This window comes from Talpa occidentalis, unplaced genomic scaffold (genome assembly GCF_014898055.3).
Source record: "Talpa occidentalis isolate TD23 unplaced genomic scaffold, MPIMG_talOcc4v2.1 talOcc4.12, whole genome shotgun sequence".
NCBI lineage: Eukaryota > Metazoa > Chordata > Mammalia > Eulipotyphla > Talpidae > Talpa > Talpa occidentalis.
The window spans coordinates 82,937,164-82,958,507 of record NW_023601212.1 but is presented as its reverse complement, the minus strand read 5'-3'; the positions used below and the strand labels follow the sequence as shown (position 1 = coordinate 82,958,507).

At 54.7% G+C, this 21,344-nt stretch overlaps 1 protein-coding gene across 8 annotated transcripts in view; it reads left to right on the top strand.

Annotated features, from left to right (window-relative positions):
• Positions 1–21,344, top strand: part of RADIL (Rap associating with DIL domain) — a 61,977-nt gene that overhangs the window by 34,284 nt on the left and 6,349 nt on the right. For all 8 annotated transcript variants that reach the window (XM_037507059.1, XM_037507063.1, XM_037507062.1 and 5 more), the window contains 7 exons: positions 2,451–2,698; positions 3,801–4,430; positions 6,396–6,433; positions 12,511–12,671; positions 16,536–16,648; positions 17,956–18,193; positions 18,839–19,011. In XM_037507059.1, coding sequence (XP_037362956.1) covers positions 2,451–2,698; positions 3,801–4,430; positions 6,396–6,433; positions 12,511–12,671; positions 16,536–16,648; positions 17,956–18,193; positions 18,839–19,011 — 1,601 coding nt within the window. The remainder of the gene's footprint in view (positions 1–2,450; positions 2,699–3,800; positions 4,431–6,395; positions 6,434–12,510; positions 12,672–16,535; positions 16,649–17,955; positions 18,194–18,838; positions 19,012–21,344) is intronic.

Sequence of the window (21,344 nt, the reverse complement as noted above, 5' to 3'; positions counted from 1 at the left end):
TAATAGACATAATTTTTTTTATCGTATTTATTTAGAGGGTTTTTTAAAAACAAAATGAGTAAGACATTATATAAGTAAAGTTAGGTATAGACATACATTCTCTGCTCTGTAGGTGATGGAGTTACATGCGTCTGTGAGACGGGGCGGCCACCGTATGCCTCCTGACCTGGAAGCAGCCACGTCTTGAATTTGCTGGGTGCCTTTCCTGTTTTTTTAAAAATGGCTTTATATCCACATACCCGCCAACCTGGGCAATGCACAGTGGTGTCCGTGTGCTTTCTCGAGCCTGTGAACACATCTCCACCTTGCCTCCACCCCACTCCCGGGCACTCTGGCCCCTGCTTCCTGGTCTTTGTCCTGTGAAAGGCTGGTCCTCCGTGGGGGTCATGTGGCCCGTTCAGTGGTCACGGGGCTGCCAAGGTCCTCCTGCCCTGCCCACACAGGCATGTGCAGGGTGGTGGCCGCTGGGCACCGTGACTGCTCTGCACGCTGGCTGTGCAGACGCTGCTGGTGTTGGTGTCCAGCAGCCGCACCTGCTTCCTGCCTCCTCCTGCCTTTAGGTGAACTCAGCTCTGGGGGCCTCGGTACGTTAAAAACTGCGTCACCTCTCCTAGTGACCTCTGACAGTACTCAGAGCCAGCACCCCGCAGCTGGGCCCATCAGCCTTAGGCAGGCCACCCCACAACCTATTAAGGGGGCCTGGAGCTGGCGGCTCCAGGTGGTTCTGAGGCCAGGCAGGAACCAGAACCACCGCCGAAGAGGGTGGGGTCAGAGAACCAGCCCAGGGCACCGCCGGGAGAGGTCATCTGCACGGAGGTGCGAGGCCCTCACTGGAAGAGTGGGGTCGCGTCTGCTGTAAGCCCCCTTGTGGGTTCAGCCCAGGGGACACTGAACATCCTGTGCCACCTGCCTCCACTGTGACAGCGCCTCTGGGAGTGCCTGGGAACCTAAGAGAAAAGGACCATCTTCTGGGGCTCTCCGCCCCAGGACTTCTGGAAGGTGGTTCTGAGGTGCATCCTTCCCTGAAGGGGCACCCTCTCTGCAGAGAAGAGCTTGGGGGCTAGATCATCATTTTGGGCTGGGCTCTAAATTGTTCTCTCAGGGATGGCCCCATCCTTGTTAAATGATTCCACAGCCGAGGGGTCAGCCGTTCTTAAAAGAGTGGCAGGTAAAATAGGGAAAGTGGGGGTGCGTGTGGGGGTGGGGCTACTCTGCCTTCCCCTCCTGCCTGCTCCCCTTGCCCTGCCTGCCCCTCCCATCCCCGCCTGCTCCTCTCCCATCTGTGCTCTCCCTGCTCCGCCTGCTCCTCTCTACCCCCCTCCCCGCTGCCCCCCTGCCCCGTCTGCTCCCTGCCTGCCCGCCGCTAGCCTGACTCTGCAGCAGGCGGAGCAGTGGGGCCGCCAAAGCACTGCGGCTGGCCCCTCGCCTCCTGCAGCCTGGCCCCCTGTGGGCTGCGGAAGAGCAGCTTCCTTCTGGAAGGGCAGGCTGTCTTCACGCTGGCTTAGCCGCCAGCTCCTGGTAAGGTAGCACCCCGGCCCCGCCTTGCTTCCTCTGGCTTTGTCTGGCTTTGTCTGAAATGATTGTAGGAAGGGACGCTGCAGATGGAGCCGGATGGAGGCTGCGGAGGGGGCTCGCTGAGGACTCAGAAGGAAAGCCCTGGGGGAACAGTGAGACGGGAGATGGCGCTCATGGGGCCCATGTGTTTTCTCTGCTTTCCTGGATATATAAGACTGAGTCTTTCATGGGTGTGTTTGTGTTTGTGTGTACATATGTGTGCATGCATGGGTTTATGTACACGTGTGTGCATGCATGAGCATTCAAGTGTGTGGTGCTCTGACCCAACGCTGCCCAGGCGTTGGTGGCAGCCTCTGGGAGGAGACAGCCATACTGTCCTAGAAGGAGAGCAGTCTTGGCTCAGGGGCTGGGGTGACGTGAGCGAGCTGACCTCTTCCTCCTTGTAAAACAGAGAGAAGGGAGATGACCAGTTCCGGCTCATCTAATCTCAGCACTCACAGGTGGCCCTATACACACAAAAGTGAGCTGCCAGGCCAGGCCAGGTCGCCGGGCAGGGCTTTGAGGTGGTGTGGCCCCACATGGAACCCCTGGCATGGTCACCCGCAGAAGGCCATGTTGCAGGGGGTTTGGTGTCCGGGGTGAGGGGAGGGCTGTGGCGGGCTTGTCCGGGTGGTCGGGGTATGCCAGCAGGCTCCTGGAGGGCCACTGGGGAGATGGCCCACCAGGCTGCCTGGCCATTCATGGGGAGCCCAGAGATGCCCCCGCCTTTTGAGGATGCAATCTGGGAGTCCTGCGTCCTCCTGCATACCTACTTGACCGAGAGTGACTGGAGTTAGGAGAAATGACTTCTTGAGATCAGGTGTGAATTCAGAAGGCCTAGCGGTGGCCCCAGTTAGGCTCTGACTGTTTCCCCCGTGTTGCTTCTTGCCCTTCAGGGATAAACGCCCAAGCCCGGAGGCTGCAGCGGAGCCGTGCCAAGGGAACCCCAGCCCTGGCCTCAGGGGGTGCCCAGAGTTCTCCTCAGCCCCGGCTGCGACGCACCGTCAGCGAGACCAGCCTGAGCCCGGCCACTGCCCTACCCGACGCTGCCCAGGGCCCCGAGGAACCCATCCAGGACACCATGCGCTACTCCCTCTACGAGTCGCCCCACCTGCTCCTTCTGCAGGGCTACAGCCAGCAGCACGTGAGCCGCCTTACCTGAGCCCTTGTTGCCCTGGAGGACTGCCCAGGAGGGCCAGCAGAAAGTTCTCGGGGCAGAAGCTGCCCGTTGCTGTTAACTAAGGCAGCGTGAGCTCATGTGCCTATGGTGGCTCTGGAGATGATGAGGCTATAGAAATGGACATGGGTTGGGCCCATCCTAGACTCTGGAGGAGTTGGGGCTTCCAAGCTTTTGCCTCCAGAGCATTCTCTATGTCCAGGCCACATAGAAGGCCTCAGGGTAGGACAATGTCCCCAGGGCCTCCTCTTGTCCTGACCTCAGCATTGGTCTTCGTTGGGTACCAGGCCCCTCAACAGCGGAGCATCCACCACCCTCCAGGCTCTCTGGGTTGCGGGGAGGGGCTCGGCTGGGCACCAGAGCACAGGCTGGCTCTCTTGCCCACATGTGGAGGGTGCTCAGTGAAGGTCCTGCACAGCTTACCCACAGCGCACTACAGGACCGCCTCTCTGAGGGGCACAGGAAAGAGGCCCCCTGCACTCCCCCAAGAGCCAACCTTTACTCCCACTTTTGTTGGAAGTGTCTCAGCTTTTAGAGTCTAGTCCTTAGGAACTCCATGAGAGCCTGTTCTGCAGAAGCCTGCTCCTCCCTCCTCACGTGCCGCTGCCCGCGCAGTGTCCCGCTGAGCCCTGCCCACTCTGTCTGGCACACTGTGATGTGAGGACTCTGGTCCCAGGTCTCAGGAGGCCCTTCCCACCCTCGTTAGGGAGGGTGTGTCCACGTACCTGTCACCTGGGTGGAATTTGGGGTGCTTGACCCTTGCCTATAAACCAGTGTCTGCTCCCTGGGCAGTCCTTGTCTGGTTTCTCATGTGTGCATTCCAGAGTCAACCTTCGGTGTCTGAGGGGACACCCAGGCTGCTCAGGGGGTCTCCTGCTCCCCCAGAGACAGGATGGATGCCCAACTCTGGGCAGACTGGGGGCATGCAGCAGGTTACAGAGGGCTCTGGGTGGGTGCCCTAGGACGACAGGGCCTGGGTAACCAGGCTCCAGGACTCATTGTCTCTCTTCCCGGGGATCGAGTTGCTTGAGGTGGCGTCCTGGCCCTGAGATCCGTGTTTTTGTTTCAGGACAGCCTGGTGTACGTGCTCAACCGGGAGCGGCACACAGTGGGCCAGAGGACCCCATCCAGCAAGCCCAGCATCAGCCTGTCGGCCCCTGACATCCTGCCCCTCCATTGTACCATCCGCAGGCGCCAGCCCGCAGGCAGAGACTCAGGGGGCTGGCTGGTCCTGGAGCCCATCCCTGGGGCACCTGTCTCTGTTAACTTCTCAGAGGTGGGGGGACGGGCCGTGGCGCTGCATCATGGGGACTTGCTGTCCCTGGGCCTCTACTACCTGCTGCTGTTCAAGGACCCGGCACAGGCCCCCTCCCTGCCTGCACAGGCTTTGGCCCGCCTTCGGGCCGTGCCGCAGAGCTGCAGGATGTGTGGGGCTGTGCTGCGGGCCCGGGGCACCTCTGCCTCCACGAGGGCCGCCCTCCCGCGGTCTCGGCAGCTGCACCTGGAGTTTGAGCCTGACATGGAGGATGTGCTGCTGCAGCGGATCATGACGCTGATTGAGCCGAGTGGCGATGACCACAAGCTGACCCCTGCCTTCCTCCTCTGCCTCTGCATCCAGCACTCAGCTACCCGCCTCGAGCCAGGCTCCTTCGGGCAGCTCCTGCTCAAGATTGCCAAGGCGATCCGGGAGAGAGTCTGGGTTAGTCGTGGGCAGGGGCATTGTGCTGTCCTGTGTCTGTCCGTGGGCTGTGGGAGGAGCTGGGTGGGAGCTCTGACTGGTGGGGGATGCTTGGGCACCTCCTCTAGCGGAGGGCCAGCTGCCCCTGCCTGTCTCTTGTTGCCCTGCCTGTTGGGCAGACAGGAGAAGCAGGACCACAGGGAGTCCATGGCACCCGCTGACACTCTTCAGCCTCATGGGGTCATGTGCCCAGTAAGGAGAGCCTGGGCCCTGTCTGCCCTGGGCACCTCTGCCCTTGTCAGCTTGGTAGTGGGGGCACAGATGGGTGACATTTGTGCATTGAGAACTTTCCTCAAGGACAGGGTCTCCAGGCAGAGGCACCATGAACAATTGGGTGAAATTCCCTGCTGTGGGGCTGACCTGTGCAAGGAAGAGTGTTGACCAGCACCCCAGCCTCCATGCTAGAAGCTCCCCTCCTTCCCCTCACAGAAATGGCTCCAGGCACTGGCTGCTGTCCCCTGGGACAGGGCAGACATGTACAGACCGCCTGTCTCGCAGGGCCAGGGCCAGGACCTGGACAAGCACCAGGCAGGCTGCCCGGGGCCAGTGCTCAGGGCCTCCGTCCCTTCCTGTCTCTCCACTGACTGCACTCCCTAGGGGCCCCTGGGATGGCTGGTGTCACCCAGTCCTCAGAGACCCCCATTCATCTTGGTCATGCCTCCCAGGGGGCAGACATGGGAAAAGGAAACCTGTTGGCTGTGTAGAAACTGGATAGATGCATCAGTCACAATCGCCATTTAAAATGTTTGAAAGTTTAAAGGCAAAAGCCACCATGGGCTGCCACATGTAAAGGTTTGCATGGGCCCTGAGCGGACTTGGATGTTAGTGTCATCACCAGTGTGCTCACTTCCTGTCTGTGCATGTGTGAGGCAGGTGAGGTCCGCGCTGATGACACGGGCCAGTGGCCACCTGATGCTGGAGGTCATGATTTTCCACAGGAATCATCCTTTTCCAAGTCGGCTCTGTGCCAGACACCAGTGAATCACACAGTTTGATTTAATTCTCACAACCTCCCTCATGATGTTGGTATTATGTCCCATATCACAGTTGAGGAAACTGAGGAAAGAGGGACTGAGGGGCATGGTGGTAGAGGGGGTCGGGTAGGAGGTGGAGAAACAGGTTCCAGCCAGAGCAGCTTTCCCACAAAGCCCCCCGGGATTAGCTTTGTCCCCTATTCTCAGGCATGGAAACTGATGCTCGTAGCATTGACTTCCTTCCCCAAGGTCAAGTCTGTGCTTCCCTCTTGGTGGACTGACAACCCCCAGCCAGACCCTCTAGAGCCCCCATAAGTGATCCTGGGCTTTCTCTCCACTCCCCTGTCCTCGGACTTCTCATCAAATGTTTAGGTAATTGTGCGCATCTCAGAACAAGTAACAGAGCCACTGTCAGGGCTGCGCTTAGCCAGAAAACACCTTGCTACTAAAGCAGGAATCACCTCTTGATTAAAAGTGACAGGAAATGTTGGCTAACCCTGCGTCTTCTCTGTTGTGACATTTAAATATATTTGTAAATATTCAAGCACATATTCAACTCATCATTATCACCGGGGCCTTTGAACGTGTGGGTGTCAAGCATAACAATGCGTGCTAGTGGAATCTTCGTGCTGGCGTTTGTAAGATGTTTGACCTGCCCTAGTGGATCTCAAATGGTTGGTTGTTATGTAAGCTAGACGGTTGTGAAATAGCCCTGTTGTCGGAAGTATGTGGCTCACCCTTAGTATGGCGCGGGAAGATAGCTGTAGCGCATGGAGAGCTGTTCTTTCCAACACGGCTTAGAGTAAACAGCCGAGAGCACAGGATGTCAGCAGCCACAGGCCTTGTTTTTATGGGGATGGTGTGACATGAACTTGACACTGTTCTCACTGAACATACCTGGTGGTATCCTGTTTTTCTCATGTTTGCCCCCTCCCCCCCTTTCTGATTGTAGGAGAAAACCAAAGAACTGGCGGAGAAGCAGGCGCACCTGTAAGTATGTGTCACTGTACCCGCCCCTTAGGCGGTGGCTCCCTCTAGACCTTCCCGTGGGGCCGGGACGGGGCAGCTCTGGGTTCCACCAAATTGTCCTCTCCTCGCAGAGCGGCCTTTTCCTCTTCTGTAGTCAATTTTCTGGGAAGCTCGGTGTTGGGGCGACCTCTCCAGAACATCCTTGAGAGTGAGGGTGAGAGCTCCTCCACAGCCTCCTCCTTTTGTCCCCTCACCCCCAAATCCTGTGAAACTGCTCCTACTTCTTCAGGAAGACATTCAGGTCCTGGTGGAGGGGGTGTGGTATTCCTGCTCCCTGCCATCTGTTTTATAGACAGCACCATTTCCACTCTTAATGCGCTGCTGCAGGGGCCCTGGAAGCCCTGGCTTTAACCGTGAAGACTCGCATATCCTGTGACCGCCTCCCACTTGGGTGGACACTGTGGGGAAATACCTCCCCCGACGCAAAAGCTGGAGGCCACCGCATGTGTCCAGTGGCAGGGAATGAGCCACCTGTTCATCAATGTCACCGAATCCAAAGCAATACTGAGCCAAAAGAGTGCTCGGAAAAGCCATCTGATGAGCTGCATGGACAGCCCCGGCTCACGGGGTTCCACTTAGGATGCTTTGACTCACAGTGGCTTGAAAATGATACACTCTTCCTAGAAGACTCCATTGTGGCATTCGTAGCTTAGGTGTATTAACTGCATATTTGACTTAGGGTGTTTTCAGTGTGTGTGCGGGGTGGTTTATCAGGGCATAATGGCAGCGAAGTGGAGGAGACAAGTGCATGCAGCTAAGCCATCCTGTGTAAGTACACACCAAAGGTGGCGATGCTCCAAGTTGAAGGCGGTGGTCACTGCCCAGCGCCAGGGAGGCACCCGGCCTTAAGTCACACATGGCCCATAGTGGCTCCTTCATTCCAGTTCACGCCTCATGCAGACGCGCATCAATCAAGTGTGTCATCATAGCTGCTTCCCCTACTGCCCTGTAAGGGAAACAGGAGGAAGCTTTGTTATTCTTCTGCTTTAAAGACTGGAACTAGAGGCCCAGAGGACAGGAGCCTGGGTCTGGAGCATGGGGCTGGGCATCTCCGATTGTCCTACCAGGCTGCAAGTGGGCCGTAGAGTTCCCTCTCTCCCAGCCGTCTGCCCCTGACTCCCAGCTCCTTCCAGGAAGCCAAGAGAGACCTGAGAACTGTGCTGATGAGGAAGGCCCAGCCTGGCTCCTTCAGTGTGAGGTGCAGACAGCCTCTCTGCCCCCTTGAAGCCCAAGCCCACGGTGACAGGAAGAGCCCAGGCCCCCTTCAATAGTTATAAGCGCGTTCTGCTTTCCAGAACTTGCATTGTTGGGGCCTAAGAATAGCCGCATGCCCTTCCCCAGGGAAAGCACTTTTGTTTTAATGTATGAATCACTTCCAATATACAGAAAATTACAAAATCTATCAATCACCCGTGAACGCACACCTGAATTTAACTTCATTAACACTTTGTCCCATTTACTTCAGATCTTCCTGCTCTGTGGCTCTTTTAAAATTTCCAGTGGCCGATGAGTTTGACTAAATGCTTTTTCTGCAGCAGTGATCATTATGTATTTCTTTTTCTGTGAATCTGTGGATGTGGGTACTATGTTAGTAGGTCTTTTGGACCATGATTGAATTCCTGAAATGAAGCCGTCCGTGGCTAGTGGTTTTTTTTTTTTTTAAAGCATGGTAAGGCATGCTTGTTGACATTTTAATTAGGATTTTCCCATCCAAATTCTTTTTTTTTTTAAATAATCTTTTTTTTTTTAGTAGAAGAACTGGGGTGTAGTCCAGAGATGTGGGGGGTGAGAGGATTCATCAGAGTCAGGGTTGGGAGCGGAACAGGCAGACTGACTGAAGTACACTGCTGAGGGGAACGGTGGGGAGACACGTGAGGTCTGCTGCGCCATGTGGGTCAGCTCCCCGGCCGGGGATTGAACTCAGGCTGTAGTGGTGATAGTGCTGAGGCTTAACCCCTAGGCCAAAAGGGAAGCCCCCCTCTGAATTCTTAAGTAAAATTGGCTGTGTGTTAATATTTTTGGTATCAATTGTTTTGTCTGATTCAAATGACAAGGTTCACAGAAAAGGACCTGAGCAGCCTGGTCCGTGTTCATTCTCTGAATCACTTGGACTCTGGACCTCAGAGACTCACTCAGTAACCTGTGGGAACCCCTGGGCCAGTGCAAGTGGGGACAGGGACCTTGGCTGCTTCCATTTCTTGAATGATCTTTGGTTTATTTAGCTTTCTGTTTCCTCTTGTGTTGATTTTGGTGCTTTTTGCCTTCTAGGAAATTATTGATTACATATAGTTGCAAAGTTACTGGACTAAAGTTATTTGTTATAGTCTCTTACGGCTTTTTTCATCTCTAAGATATTTGCAGTAACACCCCCTGTTCAATTGCTGTTGTGCTTCTCTCTTTTCTCTTTCACCCTCTGTGGACTAACCTTCCCAGGGATTTGTTGGTTATTACTTGTTTAGAAGATTTACTATTCCTTTTTACTTTTTCTTTGATTTTTATTCCACTTACCTCTTTACTACTTCCTTATTCATGCAAAATTTCTATTTTAATTTCTTCTTTGATTCATGAATTCTGAAAATATTTTTAATTGCTTTTCATTTTCATTAGCTTTAAAAACACGTTAATTTTGTTTTCAGTACTATTGCTTCCTTAATGGACTTTTATAAAAGGAACTTTGTATCAGGGCTTCACTGATTTGAGTTACTTTTATTTTACTGTATTTTACTGTGGTAAGAACATTTAACGTGAGATCCACCCTTGGGTTAAGTGTACAGTGTGGTGTAACTGCAGGCACATCACACAGTAGATCTCTAGAAGTTGTTCATCTTGCACAATTAAAATGTTATGCTCAGTGATTAACAATTCCCCAATCCCCTCCCCCCAGTCCACGGCAACCTCTGATTCCTTGAGTGTGACTATGTTAGGGTCTCATATAAGCGGGACCGTACGTCCCGTGAGACTGGCCTATTTCACTTAGCATAACGTCTGCATACTGCAGAAGCTCCTTTTTAAAAGCTGAATAATACTCATCTCTTACCATTCACCTGTTGATGGGCATTTAGTTTGTTTCCTCTCCTGGCTATTGTGAGTAGTGCTGTGGTGAATATGGGGGTGCAGCCATCTCCTGGTGATCCTGCTTTCAATTCTGTAGGATAAATACCCAGAAGTGGAGTGGCTAAATCATGTGGTAGTTCTACTTTTTATTTTTTAGGCCCCTCTGTACTGTTTTCCACAGTGACTGTACCATTTTGCATTCCCAGTAGTGCAATTTGGGGTTCCAGTTTTTCCCTATCCCTGCTAGCACCTGTTAACTTTCATCTTTTTAATAATAGCCATCCTGAGGGCATGAAAGATACTCACCGTGGTTTGGGTTTGCATCTCCCTGATGACTAGTGATGTTGAACACCTTTTCATGTGTATCGGACGTTTGTATGTCTTCTTTGGAAAACTGTCTTCAGGTCCTCAACTTCTTTTAAAATTAGGTTATTAGTTTTTTGCTTTTGAGCTGTAGGAGTTCCTTACATATTTTGGAACTAATCCCTTATCTGATGAATGGTTTGCAAATATTTCCTCCTGTTCTGTCAGTTGCCTCTTCACTCAACTGATGGTTTCCTTGCTGTGTAAACTTTGTCGTTTGAGGTTGTCCCATTTGTCTATTTTTGCTTGTGCCTTTGGTGTCAGATCCATGAAACTGTCATCCCACTCACTGCTTGCCTGGGGGAGGGACAGGCCCCGCATCTTGTCTGTGGCCCGCTGTGTGGTGGGGGCTGGCAGCTGTCTGTACTTGCTGCTGACCTCACTGGATTTGACACCGAAACTCCAGCTGGCAGTTTATTTTTCAGGAAAAGTCTCTGTCCCTTTGAGTTCTGGCTGAAATGAGAAGGGCAATACATGTTGAAAACAAAATAGAATTAAGTTCCGAAGAGCCAGATTAATCCTTTTTTAATGACATAAACTATTTATGCTGTGTGCATATATCTGTGTAATTCAAGCCAGTGTGGAGAACAGGACTTTGAGCCCTGTGACACGAGTGGGTGGGCTACAGATCTGCTTCGCAATAAAACAAGGAGGCAGGGCCCGACAGTCCTTTGCTCCCCAGGAGCAGAGAGTGGGATCACACTGTGTGCAAAAGTGAAGTCACATCACTGAGAACAACACAACTACAGGTCCCAAAAGAGAAAGAGAGCCTGCGGGACCTCAGCCCTCCCAGTTGCTTCCTCACAAGCCTCCCACCTGTACGGCCCCAGTGGGCCTGATCCCCCCAGGAGCCCTGGCATGATGTCACTGTGAGGTCACTGACACCAGCTTCCTGAGCTGCTGGAAGGGATTAAAGAGTCTGCTCTTGCTGGCCTGGGAGTGCTGCCCTTGCAATCACCTGGCCTGCCTCTCAGAAACCCCTGCAAGGGGGCCTCCCTGGTGGTACAAGGGGTTAAGTCTCAGCACTGTGAAGCTATCAGCAGCCACTGCGGCATGAGTTTGATCCCTGGCCGGCCATGGAGCTACCCACATGGCACAGCAGACCTCTCCTGTCTCACCCACTGCTCCCCTCAGTGGTGTATTTCAGTCAGCCTGCCTGTTCTGTTCTCTGCTCTGTCTCTAGTGAATCCTTTCACTCCCCCACACCTCTGGCCTGTACTCCAGTTCTTGTATGCATAAATAAATCTTAAAAAAAAAAAAGAAACCCCCAGTAAGAAGCACAAGCAGTGAGGGCTCCCTGGGACTGTGTACTGGCCACAGCTGGCTGGATGGCACCCCCAGGCATACCCAAGTCACATCTGGGTGGTTTGATTTGCTTCACAACGGATCTCTGCTTACCAGCCGTAAGTGTCCACTCTGAAGACAGCACCTGGGGTGCTGGAGCCCCAGGGCCCAAACACTCTCAGCATGGTTGTCTCCAGCACAGCCTGCTCCAGCGCTGACTGCCAGTGGGTGGCGGTGGCCAGAAAAGCATGATGGTGTTTTAAATGGAGGAATTTTCTGCAGCTTGGCCAGTCCTACCATATCCACCACAACTTCTCAAGAGGTGATGTGGGACAGTACCAGGGAGCTTCATGTACATCGGTGACTCAGACACTTGATCCTGGACCCCAGGAACCGCTGCATGAAAGGCACAGGAGAAGGGGGTCAGGGAGATCCCCTCTCAGTGGAGGCCTGTCTGACCTTGGAGCCTGCCATTCAGGGAGCAGGGGACCCTGACTTCGCCATTGTGCCTAGAAAGAGAGCTGGCCTGGGAGGGAGGAGCAGCACCGGGCCACCGCCACCTGGGGGGGCCGACCCTCAGGGGTGTGATGAGGGGAAGGACCCAGTTCTGTGCCTGGTCCCTGGTGGCTCTTTCTCACTAACCAGGAGACACATACACTGCCTTGGTGAATGAATCAAACAGTGCAGAATTTGTGATGGAAACTGACCCATCTTCCAACCCTGACTCCATACAGACCTCAGAGGCAACCTCCAATTGCTCTATTTTTGACATTTCTTAGAACTACCTCTAAATCTTCAAAGAAAAGGCCTTGGTGGCCATCCTTTGATTCATGGACTTTAGACATCATCTCCTGACCTCCTGCTGTAGGAGGTAGCATTTAGTTAATCTTGCCTGGGCTCCTCCCAAATAGTTATGTTGGTGTTTAGTTCCTCTGTTAATTATGTCTGAATCCACTGAAACTCATATCTCCTGTTCTTTTGAAACAGACATTAAATTCATGTTTCTTGTTCCAACAACCAAGGTATTCTCCCTCCCATGCATGCATACATATTAGGGTACACTCTATCTTTAACATTCATAGCTGCTTTACTCTGATCTCCACAAAGAAGAGAGTTGATTTCCCTGAGTCTCTCACTGATGGCTGTGGCAGCTTCCCAATGAGCTTTGCAGGAGATGCGCTCCTGGCTGGCAGGCTGGCAGGTGTCAGGGGCAGGTCTGTTCCTGTATTTAATGTCCCAGCCTGAGGCGGTAGGCTGGAGGGGTGTGGTTGGACAGTGTGCCGTGGAGATGAGCGGGGCAGTGGTCCGGATGTCACTTGGTCTTTCTGTCTTGGTAGCCAGGAGCCCATCTCCCTGGCCAGCGTCAACATGGCTGGCCTGGTGCCCGACCTGCAGCACATTCTCTTCTGGATGTCCAACTCTGTGGAGCTGCTGTACTTCATCCAGCAGAAGTGCCCACTCTACATGCAGAGCCTGGAAGAGGAGCTGGACGTCACAGGTATGGCTGGTGCCCATGAGCGGGGGCCTCCTTGCCATCTTGGGGAGAGGTCACTGGAACAGGGATGTGAAGTTTTGATGGAGGCCTGGATGTGAGGACAGTAGACAGAGGGGTGTGTCGGCCAGCATCCCTCTCAAGATGCTCCACTATTTCACAGAGATCTGTTGCTGAGAGCTGGAAAAATTTAAACATATATGTACAATCCATGTGACTTCAGTGTCCATGAGCATCTTAGAATTATGAAATACAGTGCACAGTGCACAGAAAACTCTACGGGAGAGAGTGGTTCTGACTGGAGCAGTCTGGGAGGGAGGACTTTGTGGAGAAAGTGGCATTTTCCTGGTCCTGAGGCCCCACTGGGATTTTAGCTGGTGTGTTTCTGCTGAGGGCTGCGCGGGGTAGGAGAGGCCTGGTCGGTCCTGGACTGAGCCAGGTAGGAGCAGCAGAACCCTCCTGTGGTGGGTCAGGATGTCACAGCTGGGTACTCGAAGCTGGGTGGGTGAGCTTGGTTCAGGCCCCTCAAAATCTTGCCATGTGGCAGATACAAAACCACTCATTTCCTTCCTTTCTGTGGGACTTCGGCTTCGTCCCAGCCTGCCCCCGAAGCCATCGGGGATCCTGAGCAACATGACTTGGCCGTCCTGCCAGTGGAAGTCCGGATGGCACTGGGAGTCCCACTCAGAGCTGGAGGGGAGCTGGGCAGGCAGGACAGGGTGCAGCCGAGGCTCCCCTGTGTGCCAGGTCTGCAGAGGCTGCCCAGTGTCTCACCTCCCTGGAGGCGGGCAGTCAGCCTGAGGTGCTGGGATCTGCTGTGGCCCAGTGGGCATTCTGGGCCTGCTGGCCTGTCCCCTCCATCCTTTGTTCTCTGGGTGGACTTTGTGAAAGGCATTGGTTGTATTTTCCAGGTTGGAACACCACTCACTGTCCCCGATGCCGGATCTGAGGCAGTCCCGTTCCCTGTCTCCCCTGAATGTGCACAGACTTTGGCTCCAGAGTCAGTCTCCAAGGCCCCTTGCTCCTGCAGCTCAGGGCCTTGTGCCTGGAGCTCCTGGAGTCCAGCACCTAAGGCTCCACTCTCCCTCCCTGCCAGGCCTCAAACTCCACTTGCTCCCCAAGGCTGGGGGCCGACCTGGCAGCCAGCTCAGCAGGTCCTGAGTTGAGGAGCTGCTCCTGTCTCTGCCTGTCTCAAACACGTGTCTTCTTTCTGAGCGAGATGTCAGGAGTTGGGTGATGGTGGGAAACTTTTCTGCTTAGAGGACAGCAGTCAGCTAGAGACTGACCCCGCATGGCCGCTGGACACAGCGTTTCCGAGGCCTGCAGAGGCCTCCTGCTCTGACCTTGTTCAGACTACTATGGGGGGAGGCTGCAGTCCTGGGCCCACGGCCTCCTGGCCTGCTGGCTGTGGCTGGGAGGGCACCTGGTCAGGCTGCTTGGGTTGGGGCTGGGGGTGAGTGGAGCTGCTGTCTGGTCTTGGGAGGAAGTTAGTTTTGGTCTGGGGCCCATTTGTGGTTTGACTGCTCAGTGCTGGTGCAGCGAGAGCACACTCACAGCCGGGGACCATGCAGACAGGACGCCACACGATCTGAATGTCCTAAATAATGTCCCAAGTACTGGAGACGTGGAGGGAAAATATCAAGCAGAGGGCAAAGGCAAGGTCACTTCAGTGTTCCGGCCTCCTGACCTTCAGCAGGAAATATCTGTGGGAAGAATTCTAAAAGCAGAGATGTCATGTCCTGAAAGCTGGAAAAATTGCCATTTTCATTCCCCAAACAATCTTTTTTATCCAAAGCTCTTACCCAGGAGGCCTGATTCACACGGGCAGACAGACGTTCGGCCCATGGCGGTGGTGGGTGCGTGTGTGGGGGTAACCCATTTACGATTGTCCTGTGAGTCTTGGCAGCTCTGCACTGTGCCTGTAGATTTGAGGGAGGGGTGCTAAGGTGCCACAGGGGCAGCCTGGAGGGGTGCTCAGGTGCCACAGGGGCAGCCCCGAGCCCCTCAGGCCCCAGAGCATGCGGGAGGGGTGGCTGCACTCCTGTAACCCTCTGGGAGGCCTGAGTGGGCGCCCCAGTAGAGCTCGACAGCCAGTGAAAGTATTCCACGTGGCTTTGAAATGGTATCTTGGAGACCCATGTGGCATATGCAGGGAGCCTGGTGTGGTTTTGCTTTGTGGAATCCCTGCGACCTCCCTTCCTCCCCCGCCCACCACACACACACACACACACACAGGAGGGTGCAGGTCTGCTTGCTCAGACAAGCCGGCACATGGACAGCCTGAAGGCCTGGGCCTTGCCCCTGGCCCTGGCCCACTGAAGGCTTTGGAGCCAGTTTCTTGTCCCTTTCCCACCGGCTTCCCTTGGTTGTGAGGCCAGCCTTGATTTCTCTGTAGACCTGGAGCCTTCCAGAAGAAAGGGGTATTGCAGCTGGCAAGGGAACAGCCAGCCCACACCCAGCAACCTGTTAGACACCTCCTTCCCCTCAGACCCAGGGCCCCTCAGGTGCCTGACTTGCCTCCCCCCAAAAGTGAGGCTGCAAGGAGCAGCCAGGCCCCCACCCAACCCAAATGAGACCCATGGACCTGGGGAGGATACCAGGGAGGTTGGGCAGGCCTCCGGCTCCCAGGGTAGGTGGGTTCTTGGGGAGTGAACCCTTGGGAGGCTCTGGGCTGAGAGACAGGAGAGCCCCGAGCCCTTGAAGGAGACACATGATGAGCAGCAAGATGGAGGTGCGGTGCACAGTGTGCCCAGATGCTCACATGTGGTGTGCGTCCTGCCGGTTGTCTGGAGGCCGGCCACGCTGGGCCCCTGTGCTCCTGCGGGGCCGTCTTAGTGCTCAGAAAGTCTCAGCCCATCCCGTGCCACCCTCCAGCCCTGAAAGGAGATTCCTGAGCAGTGTGGCCCAAGTGGCTCCTTCAAGAGACTGCAGCGGGAGGGTCTGAGACTTAGCTCAGGCCAAGGCCATGTCTGACTACGCTAGACACATCATGCCGTGGCCAGCTGCCTCCAGCTCCTTGTGATGGAGAAATGAGGATTTGTGAGAGGAAAGGACAAAGGCGGGGTGTCCTGTGTGCCTTCCCTTTCCCTAAGTGCTGGTTAGACCCCCCCAATCACTGTGACAGCAGATGCACCCATTTTCTGGAATGCCCACCGGCAATGGTTGTGCCCCTTTGGGGGCCTCTGGCCTTGGGAACCCTGTTGCTGGTTTGGCCTGTCGTCTTTACAGCAAACACTCCCAGAGGGAAGGAATCCCCTGGGGTCCACTGACATCTCTCCCTCCTTCCCACCCCTCAGCAGATGCACCCCCACCCCCAGTCTGGGGAGGCCACACACCAGGCATGTTGTTCCCAGTGCCCCCCGCACAGAGCAGGGCTTCCTCCATGCAGCTGTTGGGAGGCTGGGTTTCTGCCCCGTGCTGACACAGTGCTGGGAGGAGAATGGGGCAAAGGTGATTTGGCTTCTCTCTTCTTGGAGACACGCCATGATGCCACAAATGACTGGCTCCTTGGCCTGGGTCCTGAGTGAGAAGTGCTGGGGCAGCTGACTCCGAATGTGCTGTGTCTGGGGCAGCTGGTTCTGAGAACATATATCCAGAGCCCATGTGCTTGGAAATGCCTGGAAGCTCCCTGCCCTGGGCACTTCATCCAGCATCTTGGGACCCCTGGCTGAGGTGTGGTGGGCAGGCTGCGGGTGCCCAGGCTGCTCTGTGACTTTGGATGATCACATTTTCCAAATGCAAGATGGGAGAGTTGCACAGTGGCACTGAGGCTGGGGGTGTTTGAGCTCTCGGCTGGCCCGGAAGGTTCATGCCTGTACGCCCAGGCCTGGTCTGCCCCACAGTCACTGGCTGCGTTGCTGTTTCCTGCAGGCTCGAAGGAGTCCCTGTTCTCCTGCACCCTCACGGCCAGCGAGGAGGCCATGGCGGTGCTGGAGGAGGTCATCCTGTATGCCTTTCAGCAGTGCGTGTACTACGTCTCCAAGGTACGGCGGCGGGTCAGGTGTGTGCTTACGGCTCCCTTCGGGAGTCCTTGGGGAAATCGAGTCTTAGGACTCAGAACTTAGCAGCGGTCAGGCCTGGAATAGAGGCGGGCAGGGTGCGAGTGAGTGAGAGGAGCTGGGACCCCCTCCAGCCTGTGGTATGGCTGTGCTCGGGTGCTCCCAGGAAGCGCCTGAGCCTCACTCTCTCGTCAGCAGGGAAGAGTCATACCAGTGACCCATTTCCGGGAAGTGGGGGTGAGGGGAGAGGTGGCCCTGAGGGACAGGCCCCCGAGGCCACTGTGATGACCAGAGAAGGTGTTAGAACAGCCAGGTAGGGGGAGAGACACTCCCCCCAGCGCGGGGGGCAGGAGGGAGGGTGGAGGGGAGGTGGGCCCCGAGGCCTAGACCCCACCCGAGGAGCTGGGGAACTTGCTGAGACTAGGTGTGAACTCACATGGATGTTGCGGGGGTTGTGAAATCCCTGGGCTGTTCTGGGGCTGCTCTCCATCGGGAAAGAAGAGGGTTGGGGGTGGTACTTTTGGGGCCATGATTGGAGAAAAAGAAAATGATTCCCTGTTTGCTTTGCACGGAGTTCAGTCGGTTAGAGACAGCAGCTCTGTGGGTAGTTAAGCCTGGCTGCTTGGAGTCCTGTGTGGAGAGCCATTCTGAGGTTGGATCTTGGCTGAAAAAGGATCTTGGCACCACCCATGTGCTCACATATTCCCTGGGGTCCCAAAGGAGGCACACACTGCCCTTGACCTGACATCTTAGGGTCACCTCGAGGTGCAGTGGCCACAGGACTCCTCTTGGAGGTGACACCTCTGCTTGTTTCCAGAAAGCAACTGTTGATGCCTGTGAACCCTGAGAAGATTCTGGGTATGGCTGTTCTGCCACCAGCAAAGACCCTTTAGGGACTTTGGCACCAGATTGGTGCCGCTGCCCTTAGGTTGCTGTGCCTGCTAAGCTCTGCTTAAAGGCTCACTCTGGGTGGTGGAGCCTCCCACCACCCTCCCTGTCCAGTAAAGCTCTCCTGATAAAACAAGAGGGATGAACCTTCTCCTTCAAGACCCACTGGGGTGTTTTCAGACTTTGCTGGAGCCTCTCTCCTCCCCCACCCAGTATTATCTGCCGTTTAAGGGGGGAGCATCACTGAGCCTTGCACTGTGCACTGTGCACCGCAGCAACCTTTAGCTGCCCCCGCCCCCAGGACTCACTGCTCATGTGGAATGGCTGCGGCCCGGTGGACAGGCACGTGGGTGGTCCGGCTGAAGAGGCTGCCTGCCAACGGCCAGTGTCTCCTCTTACCACAGTCCCTGTACGTCTGCCTCCCGGCCCTGCTGGAGTGCCCCCCTTTCCAGATGGAGCTCCGGGGGAGCTGGTGCTCATCCCTCCAGCTGCCTGAGGAGCTGCGCCGCGTTGTGTCAGTCTACCAGGTCGCTCTGGACCTCTTGCAACAGTTCCAGGTGCACCCCGAGATCGCCTCCCAGGTGCTGGCCTACCTCTTCTTCTTCTCCAGCACTCTGCTCTTCAACCAGCTTCTGGACAAAGGTGAGGGCCTGGGGCTGAGAATCCCTTCTGCAGAAAATGGCCAGCTCCTGCCCTGGCAGGGCATCTGGTCAAAGAGGGTCCAAACACATGGGGGGCGGGTAGGAAGAGCTGCCCAGGAGGTGTCCCTGTGGGAACATCATGGAGATGAGCTGTATCCAGCCACAGCCCACAGTGCACTGGTACCGTGGTTGGAACAGGCTTAGGAAAGCGACCTGACCTTCAATCCTGTTGCCCGCCCTCTTCGCTGCCAAATTTTTCCATCTGCCCAGGTGCCCAGGGGTGTTACTGGGGTTCAGGACTGTAAGATCAGAGTGGGACAGCCCCGTAGCACATACATCTCACTCATGGATTTCCCAGGCTGGGGTGGGGTTCACAGGGAGGGGTGGGAACAAGGGGGTGTCACTGTAGACCTGGAACAGTACTTTTGCACTTGGGGTTCAGTGACTGTCGCAGCCGCTTGTCCTGCCACCTCCACCTTCCACCTCTTGTGCCCCCCACCTCACCCAGGTAGGCACCCAGTAGTGGGGGAGGGCCGGCCTTGGGTACAGCCGGGATCTGGCTCCCTCTGGGGGGGGGATGGGCAGCACACCTGGGTGACAAAGAGCTTCCTGAACATCACACTCCGCTCCCCCTCTCTCCCGCCAGGCCCCTCTCTGAGTTGCTTCCATTGGCCAAGAGGAGTCCAGGCCTGTGCCCGCCTGCAGCAGCTCCTCGAGTGGACAAGGAGTGCTGGCTGTGGGGAGGCTGCAGAGTGCTTCTTCCAGAAACTTTCCTGTACACTCAACCTGCTGGCCACTCCTAGTGCCCAGCTCGTCCAGGTAGGAGGGCCTAGGGGGGCGGGGCCTACATGTGGTTGATCTTGGGTCCCCTGCTTATAAGCCAGGCCCGAGCTGTGGACCTGGCTTCTAGGCCTCGGAGAACATGAGAGCTGCTCTGCTTAACAGCTGCCCCCTCCCAAGACAGTAAGAATCTGTCATACATCGGGAATCTTATGTCTCACTCATGTGCCTTTTAAAAAAAAGTTATTTTTATTATAAAAGTGAAACATGGATTCACTAGAGAAAATTCAGAAAAGGGGGAGGTTTCTGTATGGATAGCAGATTAAGCACATGAATTTAGTTTGCTTTTTCCTAAAATATCACTCAACAAAAGCAAAGCAATGCTTTTTAATAACATGAAGATACACGAACTATAGAGGAGATAAAACAACATTTTGGAAGCCAAAGAGCAGAGGGGTGAATAATGACTGCCTTGCAGACCGGAAGAGACTGATCACCCAGTTTCTGTGAAGCCTCCCAAAGGCTCAGGACTTGCTACTCCAGGTACTTCAGGAAGTTAAGGCCAAGAGGGGGTTAAGACAGAGAAATAACATGATAAATCCTTTGAAAAGCCCTTATGCTTGGGCCCCATGTGGCTGCAATAGCTCTGGGGGAGCCCAGCTGCAAAAGCGACAGCATGAAAGTCACCTGTGTAAAGACACCCCGGACCAGGGTTGCGAGCTGCAGAGGGAGAACCATGGAGCTGGTCTGCTTTTCCAGCGGCATTTGCATTACTTGAGAGCAGGACTGGAGCAAGGCCAAGAATCCAGACTCCGTCTAGCAGCCAGAGCTGGGGAAAGAGAAACCAGAGCCACTTTGGCCATTTCAAAGGCTAGAGAGACAAACTTGAGGTACATGAGGGTCCTGCCATGCGTGGTGCTGTTCCCATCAAGATATTTGCTAAAACCCTGAAGTTTCAGGATAGGAAGGGTGGAGATCCTGCCACCAAGAGCCTCTGTCTACCCCCTCAGGGGTCCTGATCTCTGATCTTTGTCTCCCAGGCGCTGTGAGACCACCATCAACTCTACTCTGCCTTTCAGAGCTTTCTGCTTAGTTTTACAGCCAAACACCCCTTCCCCATTCTCCTCAGCCTCTTCCGGTCAAGGTGGTCAGTGACCGTGAAGATGCATCAGAAGGTAGTGCTAAGAGGAAACGTTCTCGCTGCAAATGAGTAAACTAAAAAATAAAACAGACTAGGAATGATGTTTGGGAAGCAAGGAAAAGAATTGCAAATAAAAGTGAGGAAGTGGGAGGAAGTCATTGCGAAGAGCAGAACTCAGTGAGACAGTGAACAAACAGAGATGGGAAGGGAAAGAAAAATGTCAAGGGTTGGTTCTTTGAAAAAATGATCGGAACAACTGGATACAAGTTTATTTACAGCAGCAGAGCCAGGAGTGGGTCTTTGCTCAGCTTAGTACGAGTGGGAAAATACAGATTGCCGGTGTGAAGCGTGAGAAGGGGTAACCTCAGCTCTCAGGGCAAAAACTACTAAGAGGAGAGGAGCTTAGAGCCAGCTTTATGCTGATAACTTGGATAATGTAGATGAAACAATTAAACTTACTAAAACCGATAAAAGAGTATTTAGAAAATCTGGATAGTCCGATGTCTTTTGAAGAAATCTAATGTATTTAAAAACCCTCCCACAAAGAAGATTCAAGGTCCACATGGACGGATGGTGAAATTGTGTTACAGGAAGAAATACCATTAACACCCGGATTCTTTCAGAAACTGATAGGCGCAAACCTCATCTTGTTTTAAAATGCCTGCTCAGCCTTGTTACCAAAATGTGAGATTTAGCTTGGGATTTAGCTTGAGATGATAAGAATGAAGGTTACACGGAGAGATGTGGTCTTCAGCACCAGACGCGGGGGGGGGGGGGGGGGGGGGGGGGGGGGGGGAGGCGGGTGGAAAGGAGAGAAGCCAGCACCGAGGGTTGGGGGCGGTGGCCTCTGCCCTGGGCACCTCGAGGGAGAAGAGCAGTGTGTGTTTTGCAACAGCAGGCAGGGATGGCCCCCATTTTACCCACGGAGTCTTGGATAAAGCGTGGCCGCTTATTACCAGGCCGTGGGCACAGCGGGGGGGACTAGCCCGCCACTGTCACAGGCAGCCACAGAGGAAGCTGAGCTCAGTGCAGGGAGCAGGTGTTAGATCCCTACGACCCGCCCAGGCTCCCAGCTGCCCTGACACACGGGACCCGAGGGGTTCTGAGGCGCTGCTGTGTGCACTTGGGTCTGTCCAGGGCGGCATGTGGGCACTTGGTGAACGCGATCGGCTGTGTACTGGGGCGTGTGTGGTTTTCTGTGTTTGTCATATGTCAGCCCTGAAAGTGTGCA